The following is a 22,760-nucleotide window of genomic DNA, read 5'->3' as shown; positions in this document are numbered from 1 at the left end:
CGCGTGTATATTTTGCACGATGAGAAGGTTTTCACTGCGTATCTGTATGCGGTGAGTGCTCATTAAAACGACCAGTGTCTGCAACATTGGGTTCATACAGGGCAACACATTTGCAGTCATTACAGATACCGGTAACTGCTTTGCCAGACCGTTCTCCACACTTCGCTTTGCTCTCTCGGAGAGATCCCGAACGAATCTATCATTCCAGACAGAGCGAGAGAGGTGGCCTGGGCTAAAATATATTGCAAGTGTTCATACAGACGCATTCGCTTCATATTGCCCAAGTCTTAGAGGAGAGTTAGAATCCCCGACAGCTTTTCAGGACTCCGGTGACGACCAGCCAGCCGGCCAGTGTCTGGTGAACGTGCGTGAGCGCGTATGTGCGCGCGCACCGGTGCGTGTGTGTGTGTGTGTGTGTGTGGACCAGCAGCTAACACACACTTAACATTCGTTCGCAACATGGCGTTGAAGCGCCGAGAGACACGACGGCTGTCCCCCGACTAATGCAAGCTGATTTGGAAAGCCAGGGGACGGTTTACCGAGGAGACGGAAACATTCACAGAGAGTCCTTTACGCACCGGCGCAGAGACAATAGCGGATTCCAACATATGCATGTCGCTAGAACGGTATAGCTGGTTGTAGCCTATAGACGTACGCTGCTACCCCACTGGTGGAAATCAAAGGCTGTACATGGCGGTGGAGAGTACAATTTGGCTGTTCTGTCTTCTTTCGCTGTTCTGTGGTCCATCCAAGCAAGGTAAAGCGCTCACTTTAATCATATGCATGTTTTTTTTTTCAGTGGAGTGCATGTGCGAGGCAGCGGGCCACTCATATTACGACTGAAGTGCAGTTACTCAGAACACAAGTGGGCTGTGATAAAAGAGAGGAGAGAGCTACTGGGTGAGTGCAATATCCCCTCCGTGTTCTGTGGTCACCTCGTGGGTCCTCTCCGGTTCGCATTGAGGTAGAGGGTTGTATGTGCCATCACTTCACGGGTGTCTCTGTCGGGACGCGCTGTGGGGCTTTTTTTTGGCGTTAGGAAGTTGCAGCACAAACAGCCCGATGAGCAGCCCTGACTGGAGTTTCCGACCAAACATGGGATGGGGCTCATTATGAAGACATGTGGGCTCGGCCTTGGTGTTTAATAAGAGTGGAGCGCCCTGGAAGTAGCCCGGTCTTAAAATGTGTCGATTGCGTTGCCAATAAAAACATCTGAAGTTTTTGTTTTCCCTCAAACGGTTTAATAACCGAGAACCACTGAGTGCATGGGACGTCTGGTCTTATCACTGGCTCAGAAAGTTGAGTGAGAGGATTTCGTGGGAAGAGTAATACTGACATCAAAAGGACGTCGATCTTGATAAACTTGAAGAACAATGTGTCTGAGAGCTGATGCTGAAAGATGCACTTCTTATTTCCCAGACATTGCTGTGGCTCCTGAGAGTGGAAGCGTGCTGCTAGAGAGGGAAGTCTGCCTACACAGGCGACGACTAGTGGTTGAAAGACTGACCACAGGATTTACATGCCAAAGACCTGTGTAGAATATCAGTGGAGGGCTTTATACAGTCGAATGCTGTCCAGGAAATATGATATAACATAGAAGTAGTGAACCTGCCATGCATTTCTTTTCTTAAAAACTTTTTTTTCCATTGAGAACCCCCATCAACATACACATGTTGTGACCCATGTTATGACATCTTTCATTGCTGTATGAAATGAGTACCGAAACAAGAATGAAGCAAAACAGTGTGTATCACCCACATTCTCTTTGAAGATCTTTAGGGAGTGAATTAAGGCTAAACAAATAAACCAGTTGTCATCCGACTGTGTATGAAAAACTGGAGAAAACTTATTGTCAAATGTTCATAACTGCATACAGTTTGAAGAACTAAACATGCATACGTTGGTATTGATGTGTTAAGAGCTTACCACGAGGAAGAGGCGTGTTGGACTGTGTGTTTGCGTGTGATTGAGATGCAAAACAGAACTCTGAGGTTCATCTTCGGACTACGATCTAAGATGGCATTCATCTTCAGACTGGGCACATGGTCGCATTACAGATACAGCTGTTTTTGATCAACTATTAACTGCTTCAGTCATTTTTCAAGCAAAAATGACAAACGTTCTCTGGCTCCAGCTTCTCAGATGTGAGAATGTACTGCTTTTATTTGTCTTCTATTATCGTGAACTTGTTGTCTTTGGATTGATGGTCGCATTACATCATGTCATCAAAGTCGCCACATTGGTTTCTGACATTCAATTTCTATGTTAATCAAGAAAATAATTGGCGGAATATTATTGTTAGTTGCAGCCCCACTTTGAATTGCCACCCAATTGTTGTGGACCATGGGCCCCAAATGAAGCGAACTAAAATCAATTTATCTTCTTTATTCTTCTGAGACCAGATCACATTGGACTACCTTTGACTATACCTGTGCCAAATACCTGTGATGTCTACAATTTGTTGTGGAATATTTTATAGCTCATGCAAATATGACACAACGCTTTTGGTTGCTGTATTTATTGTCACGTTTTGGTTGTGTAGCAAATGGGTTACAACTGCATTCCATTGTGCGTCCCTCTGATGCATCATGCCGATACATTTCCCTTCAATCCTTAAAGATGTACATTGTACTGTAATGTTGTTTGTGGGCATTGCCTCTCTTCTTGTAACACACAAACACACAAAGAGAAGAGCGCACTTTGCTTACCACAGCACTTTGTCTCACTCATTAGCCAGTGGAGCTGTGTTTAGTGCAACACATTCTGTGTTGGTGTAGTGCTGCATTATTTAAGTGATTTTCACTGAGTACTTTATCCTTCTCTTGTGTCTGGAGATTTCCTGCATGTAGTTTTGCTGCTGCTGCAACTCCAGTATGACATACTCTGCAGTAATTGCTACCAACACCATGCTAAGAAATAAAAGGAATATCATGCACAAGGATTGTACTTTTGTACTTTTGCACATCCATGTAGACACCACCTCCCTCTGCGATGTACTGCAATTTTATCAGGAGTCCCATGATTCATTGTTCAATCATGCATATAAAATACTTAAAAACGAGGCAACTAGAGGTATGCCTCCTTGACTTCCATCTGATATAATGGGAGAAGGTCAGAGGATACAATTTATATAGAGTTAGATTACCATGCCCCGCAGACTCCAGCAGCGACTATAAGGAATTACTCCCCTTGAGATCCTCCTGACAGGAGAGTGAGTGCCACACTGGGGGCGATCACGTCCAGATGATGAAATTTCATGCAGGTAAATGGCGCTTGTGATGGAGGTTGTCAGTGATAACAGTGAAGTGGAAATTGATTCATTTGCACTGTGAGATTTATCATTGAAAGTTGGTATCAAACTGTTTTGACATTTTGTCGCCGTCTGAAAATACTTGTCATTTATTGAACATCTCATTTAGAAAATGACAAAAAAAGAACATTTAACAAATCATCGACCAACATCCTTTTAGACCTTCAAGAATTGTCATCTAAACGTGCGTCGCTTCAGAGGAGAGGCCACATTTGTGTCTCTCTGCAAACACCGACGGCAGCATCATGTATTATCCCAAAATAATTACCGTGCATTGTTATTTGTCATCAAGACCAGTAAACAACAATCTTCAAGGGTGATTCGGGGCGTGCATGTTTCTCTGCGTTAGCATTTTGTTGGGTTTAGAAAGTGGAGCATGCACGTTGTGAATGTTGGTGGTTGTGGGAACTGAGGCTGGTGTGTGGGAGCTGGGGGTGATTCTGGGACAGGGATGAATTAGCGGGTGCTGGTGGGGTGAATTTGAGGGCGAGGGCCCTTGCTACATCCACAAACAAAGAGCTTGTTTTGTCCATTCTAAAGATCAAATGAAAGTATGTCAACTTCACTTAACATATCACAAGCAAATGATTGAAACAAAAGTGCCTGAGTGTCTGTGTGTTCACAGCAGTGGCGCCCTCAGTAATGTTTCACAGGGGTGGCCAGGTGGGACCACTGAAAATCTTAGGGCAGCACACCAAAATCAGAAGAGAGAAATATTGTTATGCTGTTGTAACTATGTCAATATGAGGGTTGAGGAATTGCATATTCGGTATTTATTTTACAGTTAATGTTACTAATGTACTGCTTGTGCACAGACTAATACCGGTACAGTTTACAATTTGAGTTCCACTACAATCCTGTTTGTAATCTGCTCTGTGTCTGTATATACATGTAGTAGACCAGGGGTCGGCAACCTTTTCTATCCAAAGAGCCATTTTGCCCTATTTTCCACCAAATCAAATTTGTCTGGAGCCGCAAAAGCTATTTGATATCACAGCTTATAAAGTTGTATATATACTTATATTATATGTACAAAAACTGTAGTTTGTTGTATTTATGAAAATATAGAACAAGAATAAAGACAATTCTTGACATTTGTTTGCAATTTTACCTGATATAACAATATCAAACTCTCATGAAGAGGAGAGTTTTCTGCAGCAGCTGAGAAATCATCTCCAGGGTGACACTTTTCAGCACATGCTGTGTGCTTGTTCTGGAAGCATAGAGGTAAGCCAGCATCGTTGGCAGTGAAAGCAAATTAAGACATCCACGCAGAGTTAAACTCTCTATTTTCCTCCGTGACTTTTCTTTTTTTGGATCTATCCATTGATAGTTTACAGAGGGGCGGGGGTCTGAAAATCATGATCAGCCACCTGCAGGGAAACGCGCTCGACAGGGGTAAAGGATTTAACTGCCTGTGGGAATAATTAACATATAAGATTCAGTTCATTCTTGCTCATAAATTATATTCTCTCTGAACACGTTTCTCTTTTTGGAGAGTCATGTGAGATAACTTCTTCGATTAGCGCAATTTCCCTGCTCTTCTTTCCATTTCCTCGTCTCAGCCCCGTGTGTCACGGTGTGTGTAAACCTCGCTCGAGTCACGAAACTTGTCAGAATACCCTTATTTGATTGGCTGAGCTGCATCATGTGATGTGATTTGCACTGCATTGGTCGGTGCGTTTCCTGCACCGCCGAACAAGTGCCGTAACGGCTGAATAAGACGCGCCGGTTAAAGTTTAAACTCGTTGCCCAATATTTAGAATTCTGAATTATCTATTGGTTTTTAGATCCTGGATCCGGATCCGGTGCGCCAGTTGGGAACCTCAGGAAGCCGCAATAGAGAGGCTAAAGAGCCGCAGGTTGCAGACCCCTGTAATACACAATTCATTGTTCCTCAAATCGACTAGTTGTCCTGAAAAATACAAAATACAATTTCAGTTGGTTTAATTTCAAGGAGTACATTAGTTCTAAGAACAAAACAATTACTAGGAACAAGCCTACTGCATGTTTAGAAATACCACACAGAAGCCTCCCATATTATGCTGATGCAACTCGTGAGAGGGCCGTCCCCTTGGCACCACCACTGGTTCACGCTCCATAGTTATTAATGGTCATAGTAAAAGAAAACATCGGCACCACTACAAGACTTTATGAGCAAATTAATCTGATTATTACAACGCCTTTGGCTTTTTTATATGCACATGAAAATTGTAAACACAGCAACAGTTGCATCATGAAGCATTGGTTCTACACTGACTGATAATGTCACAAGATCATTTTCGATTGATGGACCCAATTTACTGTTTGTATTAACATTCTAACAGGCACAGGAACTCTTTGTACCAGCAAGTATTGATTGCCCTCACATGATGCTTTTCTGCACTGTCCAGCTTGTGCAGTTACACAGTTGGGAGATGCAGTGCAACAGCCTCCAGTGTCCTGCAATTCCACTGGAGCAGCATAGTGTGACATGCATTGATTTAAAGGAAAAGTACGTCCAATTAATTTCTTTCCCTTTACCAACATCAATTATTTGAATTGCTTATTCTGCATTTCAATGGGGGGTGCAACCACTGTGCCTGCAGGAAAGCAGTCAGCAGATACAGAGAGAACATACAAAATCTACATCTACATCTCCCCTGCTAGTGGCAGATGAAGACTTGTTTTTGTCAACTTGAGGGCAATGGAAACAATTTGTGAACACAATCTTGACATATCATCTTCAGATTTGATATGGCAAACTCATTAGCAAACAGATGCTTTTTTTACATCAGTAACGAAGCAACATCATCATTCAGTCGGGATTCTGTCCAGCTAGTGAATGTAAGTTCAGTGTTCACTCTGTTTTAGCTCTGTTTTTGGTCTCCACCAACTCCTGTCGGAAATATCTGCCTCTAGTCGCTAATTATAGGTACTCTACAGTGTTTTAGAGCATTTTTGCTTAAAACAGCCTCCTGCTGCGACTGAAACAATGCTGTGAGAAACATCCAAGTTGATGTAGAGTCTAATTGCTTTCAAGGTAAAAATTGCCTTGTTACCAACATGTTACTGTGTTTGTGAAGCCTCAATGAGTTTGCTTTTGCAACATCTTTACTGCCATTGGTTTTTTAAGCCCCAATGGTGTTTTCTTCTGGCGGTGCATTTTATTTAATTGGGTCTCAAGCCCAAATTAAATGTTGTTTAGTTTTATTTTCATGTTGTGAAATCAAACTCAAGAAAGTTCAAGAGCCTGTGCGGCCTTTGAATTACTAACTGAGGAGAAATGTGGACACTGAGGTAAGAAAAGTCAGGAACCATTTAAAAGGAAAACCTGCAGAGTTATATTAAAGTGTCTCTGATTACATTATTTGTTTATCACAGCTTCCCCCTCCCTGTATTAACTTGAAATGTTACCCTACACAGACAAACACAGTTACAATGTTGACTTTAGTCAAAAGATAGTGTGCTTTGTATAAATCTATAGATAAAAATAAATGAAAGGGGACAAATGGCTAACCACAGGTTTTTCAACATTTGAACTCAGTGTAACCCAATTTAGCAAAGTGAATACCATGATGACCTTCATTCAAAAAAAAGAAGAAAAAAACAGCATTCGCTCCAATGCTCAGCCCATTAGTATCACCACACTGTTGCCGTCTTATTTTTTTAGCTTGCTTTGAAATCACCGTTGACCACTACTTAGTGTGATTTTAGCTCTAGGAGGAATTAAATTACAATATTGTATTGTGAAATTGATGTATAACTCTCCAACTAAACTTGTAGTTACTGCTAAAGGCAAAAACAGTTATTCCTCCAATATTCACAGGTCATCTGAGCAGCTTGTTTCATACTCAGTTAATGTTTCGACTGAACACCCGAGGAACACAGCTGTAGGAAACTCACTGCTGAGTGACCCTGTGCAGTGATAGGCATGGTGGTGGGAGGGAAATGTTTTTTTTGTCAACCATTTATTCCACACGCTACACCAGGGCACTGTGAGGCAAAGTCCATTCTCTAGCTTAAATATGGCGGAGATGTAAAGTTACACAATAGGTTACCTTTGCGGCTTGGCACAGTGTCAGATGATGGTGTTTTGGATCTATAGTGAGGTTGGTATGTTACAAACAGTATCACTGAAAAGAAAGTCTGAACGAGGTTATTTGTCATGGGAATAAAGCTCAAGTTTTTCCACAAAATGCACAAAGTTTGCAGCGCAACAGAAGATACCAACACAAACATTTGAGATAACAAGTGCTTACATTTGTGTCATCACAGAAGCTGGAAATGTCAATAGAAAGTGTAGCAAGAGCTGTGAGTAGCAACAAGCCGTTTCTTTCTTTTCATGAAGACACATTCTTATGGCTAGCACTGTGTAGCATCGACAGCAGAAACAAAGCAACATGGGCATCCCACGTTTTATTCCCCCACCACATTTTAAATGTCAGTCCAATACTCCAGTCTATTGGCCTCTATTGGTCATCCAAACATGGAAAAAGAAATTCTGGCTCAGAAATGAAAGTTCCCTTTCAAGCTTGTGTTTTTGTTTTGTTTCTGGCACTAGCTGTCTCCCTGCTGACTGTTTTTGTCTAATAATCTGATTCTGTTGCGCCAGTCTGCAAGCCGTCAGTACGCCAGTGGTATGTTTGGAGGTTATCCTTCATTCTACAGCTTCACCTACTTGGTATCAAAGTGGTATAAGAATTAGAAGGTTGAGGTGTCCAGTTTTCAGTCAAGTATGCATGCATATAGAAGGATATGTCCCAGTCTCTCACTGTAACTAGCAAACAAACAACCAGAGCTGCAATCTACACGACAAATAGATGTAGAAAATAATGAATGTCACATCCGAATAAACAGCCCCTCTGGTAAGCTGAACTTCCTCATCCACTGGAGGAAGATGGAGTCAATGTTGGTCTCCACCTTTAGTCCCCGAAGAATCGACATCCATGTCTCCTCCTGAACTCTTCTATTATCTGTAGACTAATGTTTAAAATGTGTTCAGCTCCAGTTTGTTGTGTCTACACCAGAGGGCCAGCTGTTCAACCTCCCGTATAGTGGCAGCTACAGAATATTAAACATTGAATTTGTGGAGGGATGCATGCTGTCTGTAGAACCACTTACATTAGCCTTTGTTACTGCCCACGTGTCGTATATCAGTGTGTAACGGCTCTGAGGTCACCAAAAAATATTTCTGTGTTGGTTTTATTTGTGGGTCTAATGTGGACAAGTGCAGTGGGGAGAAATGCACGATACTTATTCTCACCTTCCGTTCTTTCATGTCCTGCAGGAGAATATGAGTTCCCCTCTTCATGTAATTGCATTTCTACATCAATGAATGTATGAGTGGTATACTAATGTGAACTGTACTTTTAACAACTATCGTTAGCCTTGTTTGAACACAAAATGATTGCAGTCTCTCAGTGTTTCTGTGAACACATGCAAATATCTCTCGAGACTTAAAACCAGAGTTTGTTGGACATCAGTGCCTGTGTGGAAAAGCTCATTACGCATTAGCGGTAAATTAAGTGTGTTTGTTGAGGTACATTCACCCCGTGTGCTTGGCTGCTTGCTTGTGTGTATGCGTGGGTGTGTCAGCTGCGATTTGTGAGTGCATCTTGATCCCTTCCCCAGAGACGCCATGCTAAATTAGGATGCATATTATTTAAAGATGCCCTGGGCTGAGTTTCAGCTGGGTATATTTGTGCAGGGAATATGTTGATTTTTATGGTTGCCCTGTGTGCACCTATTCATGCTGCCAGGGAGGGAATCTTAAGCACAGAAGTGTTTGTATGGAAGGAGAGGAAGTCTTGTGCTTGATTTGGTCTCTTGGGATGTTCAAAGCGCTGTGTTGAATTTATTTCGGTAGTTTTCTTTTCAGGGGTGAATACAACCACTTACAAATATCTGAAAATAAAACCTTGTGAGCTAATGAGAGTTAAATATTGCATAAGTCGGCATACTGGACACGTATGCATTCATAAGTAGCCTGGGTTGGATCTTTAGTTTTCCCATCCAAAACCTTTGACAGAGCTGTAATGAACGGAGAATTGATCTTTAAAGACCATATGCATTCCATTTCCAGATTTCTTTTTTATTTTCTGTATTTTATTGTATTGCAATATTATGTAGGTTTTTATATAAACTACTTTTAGGTATTGAACATGTCACGGGTTATCATTCTGCTTAAGTAATGTCTTTTGGCATTCACCCGTGGGTTTCAGTGATGGAAGAGTTTCATGTGACAGAAGGGTTTACAGAGCTGCTTCAATGGTATTTGGAATTTGGCCCTCAATACAATCTAGGTACCAAGGTGAGAGATTCTGTATTACAGTGTGCTGCTAAGCTGCCTTGCCATCTGAATCAGAGTTGGCCAGCACACCAATTGTCTAACTTAAAAAAAAAAAAAAGTAGTGTAGCTTGCATTGCTCGCAAAAGTCACATTTCAGAGTCAAAGCCTCACCTCAAAATCTCTGGTGAGCAGTTTGCACACCATACACAAAAATGTCTTGTAGGAGCACAATAATCTTGAGTGTGCCTTCACCAGCAATGTAGACACTTGAGCCATTACAAAGAATTCCTCACGGGTCCTACAGTAATGTGCTCCCATAGCAGCTTTTTGTTGCACCGCTATTGCATACAGAGATCAAATGTTTCCAAGTCTTTGGTCATTTGGCTGGCTCCTTGATCCCACGAGCACAAATAGATATTACTGCTGCAATGATGCGAATCAGATGGATCGTGCTATTTCCTCCTGTTGGCTCATTAGGTCATTGAAGTTTGCCACAGTGCAATTCATAACATTACATGATGTGATTTGAGCGGATTCTCAGAGGAGGGTCGCAGCAGTACAGAAGGTGGTGTACAGTATTTTATCCAAGCAAGCCAGCACTAAACGCAATCGACGGCCCAATAATAACCATACATGAATCCCAGCACTTGTTCTATCCGTATACTCCATTGACAGCGGTGGTAGTATTGAACTTCATATTCATGTTGAAGCTCCAGCAATATTTGGTGGAATGAGGTTACTGAACACCAAAGGGAGGCAGACAACCAGCTTATAAAAGTGGTTATTTTGTCATTACACAAATTCACTCAGGGATTTTTGAAGATAGCATTCAGTCACTAATAAGTTAACTTATCACGCTGGTAAGCTCTATATACCTTGTACAACTTGATTTCTCACTTGATTTCATTGCTTGGGCTTTTATTCTACCAGTGTAGCTTCATCTTTGTATGTGTGTGTGTGTGTGTGTGCTTTTGTGTAAGAAGCAGCAGTCTGGCAGCGCTCACTTGGTCAACTAACCTGCATTCACATTCCTTCCATTCCTCTGCTTGGTCACATGAGTGCAGAGGCGTTACACTGAAGCTGCCCATGCAGGTGGGAAGACGTGGGCAAATATTGCAATGCCACTCCCGATTTGTAGTTTAGCTTCAGAGTTATGATATACTGATGAGTACCGGTAGGTACTGCAGAGGGAAAAGGCAGTACAGGTAATGTCAATGCTTTGAAGTCAAACGAGGATTTTCTGCAAGTGCAGCAGTAGATTGTACCTTAGTCCAATTTTTTTTATATTACATTTAACCGTCATACAATACACACATTTAGGAATCCCTTGAATCATTTGTGCTTTCATACTGAGTACACTCGCCCTTTAATTATCATTCAGATGCAGTATATTCCGCGAAGATCACGGCACATCTCTCTCACATCAGTGATGGAAAATGGCATTATTGTGATCCCTGTTGTGAGCATAATAATATGTGAATCTTGCTCATTGCGGTATTCCCTTCTTGACTGTATGTAGCAGGTTGTTTCACATATACTCATTCATCATTCTGCCCTTGTGGGAGATGCTCAACCCTGACCCTTGCACATGAGCATAATAATGTACATGTGCCTCACTTCAAAGAGCAGAGTTGAGTAAGAGGAGAATGTTTTCCATATAATACCTTCCAGTGTGTCCTATAGTCCTGCGTTTCTCTCCACATACTGGGAGCCTTTACATAACCAGTGTACCGTTGCATGTCCCAACATCACCAGCAGCAATTCCTGTACATTCATTGTGCTGCTGCATGAACAAATAGATTCCGATTTTGGATCTCCAGTGTTACTCCCGTGTGAGTTTTACTGTCTGCTTTGTTGACTCATGCAAGTGGGCCTGGCTCTTGACATGGCCACGTGGAGGCCCCATGCTGCTGGGAGGCCCCGTATGCAGGAATGCCACTCTGTGATTGGAGGAAGCCAGTCTGGGATGAATGAGCACTGTAGATAGAGCAGCCCCCCCCCCATTCCCTATCCCTCGTGCACTGCTCTGCTCCCTTTCTTCTCTCCTCTTGTTCACACACATTCAGTGGGACACAGGATGCCATGCTTGTCTCACCACAACCCACCTTTCTGTCATTCTACACTTTCCATTTGTTATTCGCTGGCTTTGAGAAGAAAGTCACTGTATAATTGTGGTGATCGTAAATGTCAACTTGATGTCAATGATTCATTACTCTCTGCAAGGCATGGGAACTTTTCATGTTAGATGTTGGAAAGTAGCGCTATTGTAGCGCTATCTAAGTATAGCGTGACAGGTGCAAAGGCAGGTTGACATGTGATTACACAAGTTTGGGGACCATGTACAGAAACAATGCAGAGTCATTTCGTAGGCTATAATGCCCAAAATCCATTGGTTCCAACTTCTCAAATGTGAATTTTTGCTGGATATCTTAGTCTTCTAGGATATTTCACTGGTGGGACAATGCAAGCAATTTCAACATGTCAACATGGGCTTAAGAAAATGGTGATGGGCATTCACTTTGTTACTTTACAGACCTATTGAATTGAAAACTTAGAGCACATCTAGTGCATACACACAGCTCTCCACATGGCAGCCGTGAGTTAGCGAGTTAGCCAGGGAGGCACGCTCACATGCACATAGGCCCCGGCAAACAAAGCACAGAGAAGCTTTGATTACAATACAAACAGAGGGAGAGCCACTTCATTCTCTGCTCGGGTAAACATTACTGCACTATTTTACATAGTAAATAGTTGTTTGATGCTGTAGTTATGCTCTGATTATCAGAGAACCTTTATAAAAAAAAATCAATAATGTGCTTTTGGGAGGTCATTAGATGATAATAATTGAGATTTGTTTGTTTTTATGTTGAAGTAAAGATTTCCAATATGCCACTTGATCTGGAGTGACGGTGACAGAATATATAACTTAGAAAGATGCTTCAAACTGTTTTCTGTCAGAGAAAAAGGCACAATTAATAAAGCAAGGTGTTTTAATATTGCAGCCCTGTCAGTACGTGTAAACTCGGTCAACACAGTCAGAGTAAAACCTTTGATTTATTGGATCAGCTTTCTGGCACTGAAAGTGAGTGTGTGTGTGTGTGTGTGTTTGTAGTTGAGATGACAGGGTGTGAGAAAAACCCTGCTGTATCGTCATGGGAGGAAACACAGCTTGAACGGTTAACACCTGACACGGCAGCTGTTCAGTTTGTCGAGTGACTCACAGCCTCACTCTGGATGAACAGCAAAATGTTGAGCCCTGTGTAAAAAGCATTGCTTAACGAGTAAACAGAGTTTTATTTGCCATCAGAGCAATTTAATTGCCATCAGAGCAATTTAAGACTCGTTAAGAGGATTGATTGTGTAGCATGCTTCAGACTCCTGATGGTGCTTTACATGACTTTTTTTTTAACACGGAAAGAGATGAAGCCTACATGATAGTGAGGTTGTGACTGTTTAAGGTTATTACACAGGCATTTCCCCCTGCATACCGAAACCTGAGAGCCCCCATCTCCCTGCAGAGTTTATCGCTAGCTGCTTCTCCGCTCAGATCAACCCAACTGTGGCTTCAAAATATCGATTCAGTCACACAAGATAGTTTTCACCCACAAGCATGTATAAGTGCCTGGGGTATTTTTTTTTTACCTTGTTTTTATCGATGTCAGGCGATTGAATTAGCAAACAAAGGCTGCAGAGAGACAACAGATGAACACTAGTTGAGCTTGATTTGAGGTTTGGTTGGTGGCATCCAGGCCGCACACGAACAGGAGTTATCCTGCTGTAAACGGTCGAGTGCTATCAATTAGACCATCTGTCCTTGTCCACTCAGCCTGTATTTAGGTTTCAGTGCATTCATTGTGATGTCCTACAACGCTGTTTTACAGAGACAAGTATTACCTGCTACATGTACAATACAAGAAATTGCTACATCATTCAGCAACAACTCTTCAGGAGCAATTATCTACTGCTGCCGTGTCAATTTAGCAGGAGGTAGAAGGCAATCTGGTTATCCCTGCTTTTGAGCGCTTCAGTGGCCCCTCTTCACAAAAGCGTCTGTAATCACATTTCGCTGCTCTCTGTCAATTGAGTCTCGAGGCTGCCCGAATCTTATCTGCACTGTTCAGTCCTGTATTTCATCCTTTAATTCACTGGATTTCTTTCCTTGTAGAGTGTCCTTTCTTTCCATGTCTTGTTTGTGACCTTTTTCAGCCGACTTGGCAATTGGTAATGCTGCACTGTAGCAGGCCCACTTGTACCAGTTTTTAGCAACGCTTGCAGTGTAGTTCTGTGGTTGGCAAAGTCGGTCTGTTGATCGTTCCACCAATTTGGTTCAGACTCGGACTGAATTTAGGATGACTTGTAATAACTTTGGTGATCCTTCAAAGACCCCTCAGGTAGAGAGAGTTATCTTTAGGATTTTAGTACAACTAGAAGCTACTGTTTTCAATACTCCAAATAAGTGCTTTTAAAAACATATATATAATTCTACAAACAAATAAATTCAGAACAGAATTTGTATCTAAAATATATCTAATATTGTTTACAGAGTTGCAACAGTTATGTTTACAGGAAATAAGTCACTGTAACAAATTTAAAATGTTAATAAAACAAATAACACTTCTGAGTCAAGTTTATAAAAAAGGAAAACACAGATATCCGTCAGTATCATTCCTCCTGTCCTCTGTCCTCTGTCCTCCGGTCCTCCTGTCCTCCTGTCCTCCTGTCCTCCTGGCTGCTTTGTCACTTCAAGCAAAACTGTTTACTCAAACAAGAGCTTTTGGCAGATCGTGCATGCTGTGCTTGCATGTGTAAACAAAGCTGCGGTGGTCGATTGAATTAGGTTTCACTTTCGTTTACATGTCCGTTCTTGCGGCACAGATGTGTTGATAAAGCATTGGCTTTTTACTCGCAACTATTCTATTGCACGTAGAGTAATAATTGGAGTTGCCGTCAACTCGAGTATTTTTCACTGCACCACAGCGGCATCTGCTCGCGCTTCATGTGTTCATGTGTGTGCGTGTAGTTGGAGGAGCTCAGCCAGAACATAGAGAGCAGAGTAAATGCGCTCTGCAGCGTGATAATAAATGACATCAAAACACAAGAAAATTGTAATCCCCCTAAATGTTACACACTGTTCCTTTAATGCTCCGACTATCGCATATAGTCGTGTATAAAATATCGTAAACTTCCCACATATAGCGCAACCATTAACTATACATTTGTCTGTTTTACATTTGTCTGTTTTATTTCTCGTCTGTCTCTCTTTTTTATGTATTTCATTGTAAATAAGACTACAAATCATCTTTAAGCGATACATTTATCCACCAGATTTATAGCAATAGGTACACTAAACATGTGATTTAATCTCACAAAATCATATCACACCTGTATTCTTTATCCACATTGCTGTTATTGCCGCAATCAAAAAAGCTATTACAAATCCAGATAAGTTGTCAAAATTGTTACTTAATGGAGACAGGCGCGCTGTGACATTTATGTGTGGTGCGTTTGCTGGTATTGTGTTCACCCTCCGAGTCTGTGTGATTCATCGTTGCACAGTGTGGTCCAGGAACTACCACAGAAGCAGTTTTGAGTACTTTGCTGTGTGTGTATATGTCTGTCTGTGGACAGATGTCTGTCACTACGATAGTGTCACAACCGTGCAAGATGTAGTCACAAATCTTTACAGGTTAGAGACTCAAGCTCAAAATGAAGGCCGAGTTGAAAAATCGGTTTGGTCCGAACAACGACGCCTGAAGTAGCGGAGCAGGAAGTGGGGAAGCGGCCATTGCCCCCCAAATACACTTTAAATCCTTGGCCTGATTTGGTGTCGTAGGTGCTGTGATCCCAACATGGTCCCGAGTTATTTTCCTGTTGCCTGTCGTGCTTTGTTTCATCCTCTCCGTTTTGTAAACCACTGTCCTCTGTCTACTTAGAGTAAGCTATGAACCTCTCGGCTCAGTGCCATCACAATCCATTCACTGGAGCTCAGGGAAACCGCACAGCTGCTACTATATCCCAGAGTCCACCCTGTCCTTTCCAGCAGCTCCCACTTTTACAGTAAAATGGCAAAATGGCCACTTCACATGCCCCCCCCCCCCCCTTTACCACAATGTCTCCTCATGAGACACTGGCAGTTACTCTGTGGGAGTGCATCTGTCTGTGTGTGCTGTAATGGCGTGTGGTTACATATCAGGGTGTGAATATGTGTGTATATGTGTGTTTGCTGCACATGACCACATATCTAGGGCATGTCAAGCGTTCTGGTGCGAATGTGTGTCTCAGTATCAAGTGTTTTTATTCCGAGATGAAATAGCCACTACTTGAAATATGATGTGCTTACCATGCCATAGTCTTTTTAAGGATAGCAGGTCATGCTAGTCCTGTAACCGATCTTTGCTGTTCCAGTAACTTTTTTAACCAATGAATTATTTCATCTTATTATATAATTTCTTTTACAAGGTTTCAATGTCTTACCCAAAAAGAAAATGAGTGTTTTCCTGTTTCCTCTTATTTGCATGCTCCTCATCACACGTCTACACCAGTTTGGTAATGGCTTCCACATCCAATGCTGAATGATCCCCGCCTCTCGCCAAGTGAAACCATTGGCAGTGAGCTGGGAAATGGCTGTTAACGTTTTAATGACTGAATAAGACCGAATTAGTTGAAATGGGAGTGAGGAAGAGAGGAGCTGGGGAGGTGATCTGTGTCAGTGTGTGTTGGCGCGCTTGTACAGTACCGGTAGTCTTGTTGCTCCTACAAGATTGTGAGTGTGTTTTAGTGTTATTTACATGCGTGTCTCTGTTCGTATTGCTTTTGGGTGTAAGTGTGTATAATGCATGTTTATGTTGCCTTGTCTCCACGCTCTGTGTGTGTGTGTGTGTGCCAGAGCGCTGTGCAGTCTTTCTCAGCCTTACCCAGGCTCTTCATCAGGAAGTGAACCCCCGGTCAAGCCTCATTTAATCAAGGAAAAAAATTCCATCCCCCATTTACTTAATTAATCCAACGCTGGAGAAAGAGCTGAACGAAACCTGCCTCTGCGTGTGTGCTAATGTACGTGTAAGTGAGAAAATTGTGTTTCTAAGCTGGATTCATGAAGAGGTTTGTCAAATGGACTGTAGAGGAGAACTTACAATGATATTACTTGCACATGTACAAATGACTTCATGGAAAAGACAGTCTAAGTTACTTAACATTCATTTATAATATTTGGCAGCTATATGGACCCGGGCTGTATAGGTGGAAGTAAACAATTCATCATTGCTGTGGTGGCACCTCACTTGTAAAACCTTGTGTAACGTGGCTGTGGTCGTTCGGGCCGATCAGTTACATCACTTGGCGTTACGTTTTTCTCATCTCATCTAAGTTGCAACCGGTTGCAACCATAGACTGTATATAAGGTTGCAAACATCTGATTGTACTCGTCGACGTCGTGCAAATCCGGGCAATGCCAGAAAAATGACGATTAATAATGAATAATGTCTTCACTTGGAAAAGGAACTTTTAAAGGCATGGCTGAGAAAGACCAGGATTATGGCCATGCTGAAAGAGCTGCTTGTGTGCGTGAATCAACTCTTAACCCCTTCACTTGACGCCCACTGTCAGCGGCAGTGCTTTCCTCTCGTCCATCATCAAACAAGCGACTATTTTCAGAATTGAAGCCCTAGCTGCAGAGGTAATTGTCTCGATTCCAACAAGGAGGGCTTGACATAATACCCGCCAATGCCGTCATAACGTTAACTTGGCAAAGGTGTGTGTGGCTTATGAGCCACTTTTGCGGGTGGCACTTATGAACCCAGCACCTGCAGTGTCAAAACCTTCTCATATACCGGTACAGTCTATGGTCAAAACATACCGGATTCGACGTTGGAGATTCTTTTGCGGAAACGAGTCCACTCGCGTTTGAAACATTGCTTGTTGTTTACGTGTTGAAACAGGAAGGAAGCAAGTTGCCCTTCCTTTGAAATAATAAAGTTACTCTGTAGCAAATTTAAAAGTAAAAAAAATATATATTTGAACAGGATTCAAACTCATGTCATTGTTTGACCATAGACTGTTTATGAGAAGGTTTTGACACTGTAATGAAAAACTAAACAATGTGGCATTCACAAGGACAGCTGCGTGTTCTCTTCCTATTTTCAACAGCTGTCGTAACTATGACAACCACAGATACATTCGGCTGAAAGTCGCCAGTTAACAGGGTCGCTTGATAAACCGAGACACCGGCTCATTTTCCATAATCAGTGCAACATCATACTCCCGTCACAGCACCAGCCTTTCATCTCTTTTCAGTGGACTTGAAATGAAGACATCAGAACCTTACAAAACCTGGTTACTCAGTTTTAATGACTGATTGTCTCACGATGGCAATGTCCACATTCACTACTTTCACTACATTCACTACTTTCATCTGACAGAGGGGCTGCTGGCGACAACCGAAACTGTCAGTGTAAATGTGTTCAGTTGAATTCTTACTCTGCAGTAATTGCCGCTGCACTTGAGAGCGGGACAAATAAATCAGCTGCCATGCTTGTTTATAGAGGAGGTCAGACAATAAGAATACGTATGCGATGTTTCATCACAATTATTACTTACTGTATTGTACCGTAAGCATCTGATAATGAATAGTATGGGACGTCTACTGTAAGTATAGTGAAAATCTAGGGCTACTATTGACCCTTACCTTTCATGGTTTTACCTTGTTCGTCTAATGCCATCCAGCCTGTTCATCTATAATTAACCACCGACGTGTCAGTCAAGTTTTGAAGTTTTCAGTTATTTTTTATCTTCCATCACCAACTCCCTCGAGATGTTTTTCATGAATTCCCTTTTCTCCTAAGATCTTTCACTATTTCCTTTACCCTTCTACCCGTCTTGTTCTTCAAAGAACTGAATGTTGAGAAAAATAGAGTGAGAAAACACAGAAAGAATAGCAACTGTGTAGGTAAGATACAGAAATATAAAGAAAGGAGAAACTGCAGGTAACATACATAGCACGATCATTCATGAATGCATTCAGTTTCAAATCATTTGCAACTTCCTTGTCAAACTTTTGTTTTGTAAGAATAAAAATGAAGTTTTAGCATGGTGAAATTGTTGTCGGCAAACAACAACATGTCCTTTGAGTGCAGTTTATGTTGCACTCCGCTCATCTCACACCAGCTCATCAACCTCTCACTCCAGGACCTGTCCCCAAAACACCCTGCCTCTGAGGGCACTACCCCGATCCCGCTGTGCTTGCTACACTATTGATTCTATTGAAGTTATGCTATAAAATGACGAATTCACAAACGCTGAAATTGAAAAAGTATACAAAAATAGCCAAAAATGACAAATGATGCAGATGTGTGAATAATTGGATCAACAAAGAAGAAAAGGGAATATAATTTATTGTTCAGCCGTCATTGTTTTCACAGAGCAATAAACCGGTTCCTACAGAGGTTGGCAGAGAGGCTCTGTATATTTTGCTACTTAAGTCGACAACAATCAATCCAGGCCTAGAATATTGTTGATCATTCATGACCATGTCATTAATCCTCTCTAGGCCGGATAGTAGATGCCCCAGAGAAATGCTGAGAATGTATTTCTTCTTTTACACTGACAATCTAAAACATAAGAAGTCTCACTTCTCCCCCAGATTCTCCAATTGTGTCTCATTTATACCAATTTCTCCATCTACAGCAATACCCATTTCTAAGCTTCTATTTTTAGCTACGGTTTTAGAACAATGTTCTGATACTGAAACTGCTCTTCTTAAGGTCTTAAATGACTTATTGCTGTCAGCTAATACTGGCCATGAATCCATTATTCTCCTGGATCTAAGTGCAGTGCTCTGCAATGGTTTAGGTCCTACCTAAAAAGACAGGCGTTTCGTTGGTTTTGCTGACTCCAGGCAAGCTGCAAAAGGTGTTCACTGTGAGGTGCCCAAAGTCTCGGTGCTGGGTCCAGTACTCTTTCCCACATGCATGCTTCTTCATGGCCAACTAATGACAACACCTAAATATGATCAGTTTCCATTTGTATGCTGATGACACTCAAAACTATCTAAGCTGTGACCCTGCCTGCTAAATTGCCTTCATGAGGATGTCACAAAATATCCTCCTCGTAAATGCTTAAAAGAGTGATATAAAAATCATAGGTCAAGATGGTGCAAACACCCAAAAATCTGACATTTCTGGTTCACTGTTCCATTCAATAACTCAGCATAGCCGAAATCTTGGAGTGATTTTTTAAAATCCAAATCTCAGTTTGTTCTATTGTAAAGGTGCTGTGTAAATTGTTTTTTATTATTAATATTGTGCACAAATAACACTGGCAAATGCCTTCAAAAGAGAACATTTTTGGACTTTTCTTTTTTTTTAAATAAAGATGAACTTAACCTACACGGTTGTTGCAGGTGTTGAGCATGGTTAACAAACGTTTCTTGTCTTTGTCCCACACAGCAAAGCCTGTTTCGGTGGAGCTGAGCTGCGGGGCTGGGCCCAGCCATGTAGTGTTGGAGTCAGGTTTGCCCCTGTTGCTGGACTGCAACCTTGGGGCCAGCGGTACACCTTTCAATATCACCTGGCTTCAGGATGGCCACCCTCTGCCTTTGGAAGGGGGGCACTTCCTGCAGTATTTGGCCAACGGATCCCTCCTCCTGCTGCCGACCTCTCAGGACGGCCAGCCTCCCCAGGGCGTGGAGGGGGGCTACAGCTGTGTGTGTGCCAGCGCCCTTGGAGCCCTGACCAGCCGGACTGTAAATGTTCTCCTAGCAAGTAGGTATCCAGCAGATACATTTGCAAGTCCTGCAGTTAGTTTTGATTGGTGTCAATAAAGGAAAATCAAAGTGTGCATGCTGCAAATGTAGGGCGGAAGTGCAAAACTGTGTCGCATACTTCTTTTTCCTGTCTTTCTGTAGGCCTGATAAACTGATGATTTGTCTAGCGTGTGTCCAGCCTTTCACCCTATGCATGCGGTGATAGGTTCCAATACCCAAGTGTAGAAACTTCATGGATAGGTGGATGGATACTTTAACAATCTGTCATTGGCAGAGCTGCTTTAATAAAGCAGAACTGAAACTATTAGTAAATGAATCAATTCGTTGACCAACAGAAAACATATCCACAACAGTTCTGATAGTAGATTAATAATTAGAGCTATTTTTCCAGCTTTTCACATGTTGATATTTGCTGCTTTATTTCTGATTATAAATTGCATATCTTTTTTTTAATTTTTGTTACTCTTTGTTAGGCGAAACAAGACATTTAGAGATGTCTTTTTTATTTTATTGAAAGCAATCCTGAAGTGGGGGCTATGCTCATGAGGTTAGATTATTGCACGAAACAATGACGAGGGATAAGAGAGAAAGTACCGGTAGCTAATATTATAAAGGTACTCCTTCCTCATCATCGTATACTACAGCTACATTTTTTCCATTCAAAATGTATTGTTGTGTCTGAATGTGTCGGTGCAGTCAAAATGCTTGAAATTGCAAGAAGGGGTAGGTTACAGTGTCACTTGAAAGACTATCCATTTGATTAATTTATCCACTTAAAGTATTCAATTGGGTATAGATGCACACAGATAATTTGATTTCTCAGACTTGTCTATGGAATTTTTCCTTGCACGGGTGGAGACAAACTTGGTTCTAATCCGCCCCAGATAGGAAACGTATCCTCTTGTCCAGCGCTAACAAGTGCCCTGGGAACAGGTACCCTTTTAGAGAACTGTTGAAAGTCTGTTGAAAGACACAGAGCAAAGGAGGAAATGTGGGTGGAAATAAAAGAAATGAATGAAGATACGGGTGTGAGGGCTTTGAGCACAGGCTGGCGCTTTCTAGTCGGCCCTCCAAGGACGCCTCTTTCTCTCACTCTTAAGTGGGAGTCTTTATTTCGTCATTAGCTTTGTGTAAAATGAGACAGTATCCTTTGTGGATGCCCCTGCTTTTGTCAGCTGTCACATGCCTATTTATGAGGATCTCTTGTTTGAGGGACAATAAGGACTAAAGGAGCGGGAGGGGGGGGATGTGGGATGAATGGTGAAAAGGCGGAAAAGGCTATAGAGAGTTTGCCGTGATGGTGAAAGGAAAGGCTGAAGAGACCATTAAGGATGACCTTCAGTTTGCGTTTGTGTATATGCGCATGGGCGTGTGCATGGCTTTTGAATTACATCAGTGACGAGAGCCTATGAGATAGATGTGACCAGTGTGCAAGGGGTCGAGGCCGAACTGCCTCAACATTGTCATTGAACGGACACTCATTTCCGACTGCGCCTTTGCCTGCAAGACGCAGCAGAGATCACATCTGTGAAAACACATTACGAAACCCACCTGCTCCAGTTTCCTGGTCGCAGTACATGATGTATGTGGCCTCGCCAGAAATATGTGAATGTGTTGCAAACGGAGAGACACAGTGAAAGAGACCGTCTCAGTCTCTAGATGGAGATATTTCATTCTCTAACTTAGTCTTTTCGCTCCAAAATGCCAGAGTGTACATATACAGAGAATACAGTGTGCACATTACATTTTGCGAACACGTCCACTGGCAATGTTCCCTCTAAGCTGCGCGCTTGAGCAATCGCGCACTGCTCGCACATTCTCAGCGCACAAGAAAATCTATGCAGCGCATAAAATAAAATTCAACATAAACGTATTAATTAATATCTAATATTAGTCCTAATCTTATCTAATCAATTAAACCAATAATAATAATAATAATAATAATAATAATAATTTTGTTTTCTGTACTATTTTGCAACGTAACTCAGTGAGTGACAGGTGTCCAGCCAATGATACGATTCGGTTCACTTACGCTACGCAGCCAATCATAGCATTGACACTATTGCCCTGCCCATTCGCGCCGTGCAGGTTAGCTAGCTAACAACAGTGCGGCGGAGTTACGAGACGCAAATGCTAACCCTTATCATGGCGAAACGAACGGGCAGCGACACATCCACTCACCAAGCCATTGGAAAAAAGAAATGTGGTTCTTTTAAGCTTCCAGTGCAGATTGTGAAAGAGGATTCAGTTTAATGAATCGTATCAAAACAGCATCCAGAAATCGTCTTGAAGTGGCACATTTGGACCAGCTGATGCACATAAAGTCAAAGCAAGAAGCAGACGAAGCCATCAACCTGGACAAAGTGTACAACCATTGGAGAAGTGAGAAGGACAGACGTGAAAAATAAGGTAAAATTTAAGTC

At 42.0% G+C, this 22,760-nt stretch overlaps 1 protein-coding gene across 1 annotated transcript in view; it reads left to right on the top strand.

Moving 5' to 3' along the window:
- The first annotated feature begins 485 nt into the window (after positions 1-485).
- Positions 486-22,760, top strand: part of igdcc4 (immunoglobulin superfamily, DCC subclass, member 4) — a 47,350-nt gene continuing 25,075 nt past the window's right edge. Inside the window, exons 1-2 of the mRNA XM_079281773.1 lie at positions 486-757; positions 20,021-20,335. Coding sequence (XP_079137899.1) covers positions 691-757; positions 20,021-20,335 — 382 coding nt within the window. The 5' untranslated portion in view covers positions 486-690. The remainder of the gene's footprint in view (positions 758-20,020; positions 20,336-22,760) is intronic.

This window comes from Melanostigma gelatinosum, assembly GCF_949748355.1.
Source record: "Melanostigma gelatinosum genome assembly, chromosome: 2".
Lineage (NCBI taxonomy): Eukaryota > Metazoa > Chordata > Actinopteri > Perciformes > Zoarcidae > Melanostigma > Melanostigma gelatinosum.
Note: the sequence above shows the minus strand (reverse complement) of the source record. Positions and strands in the feature narration are given on the sequence as shown.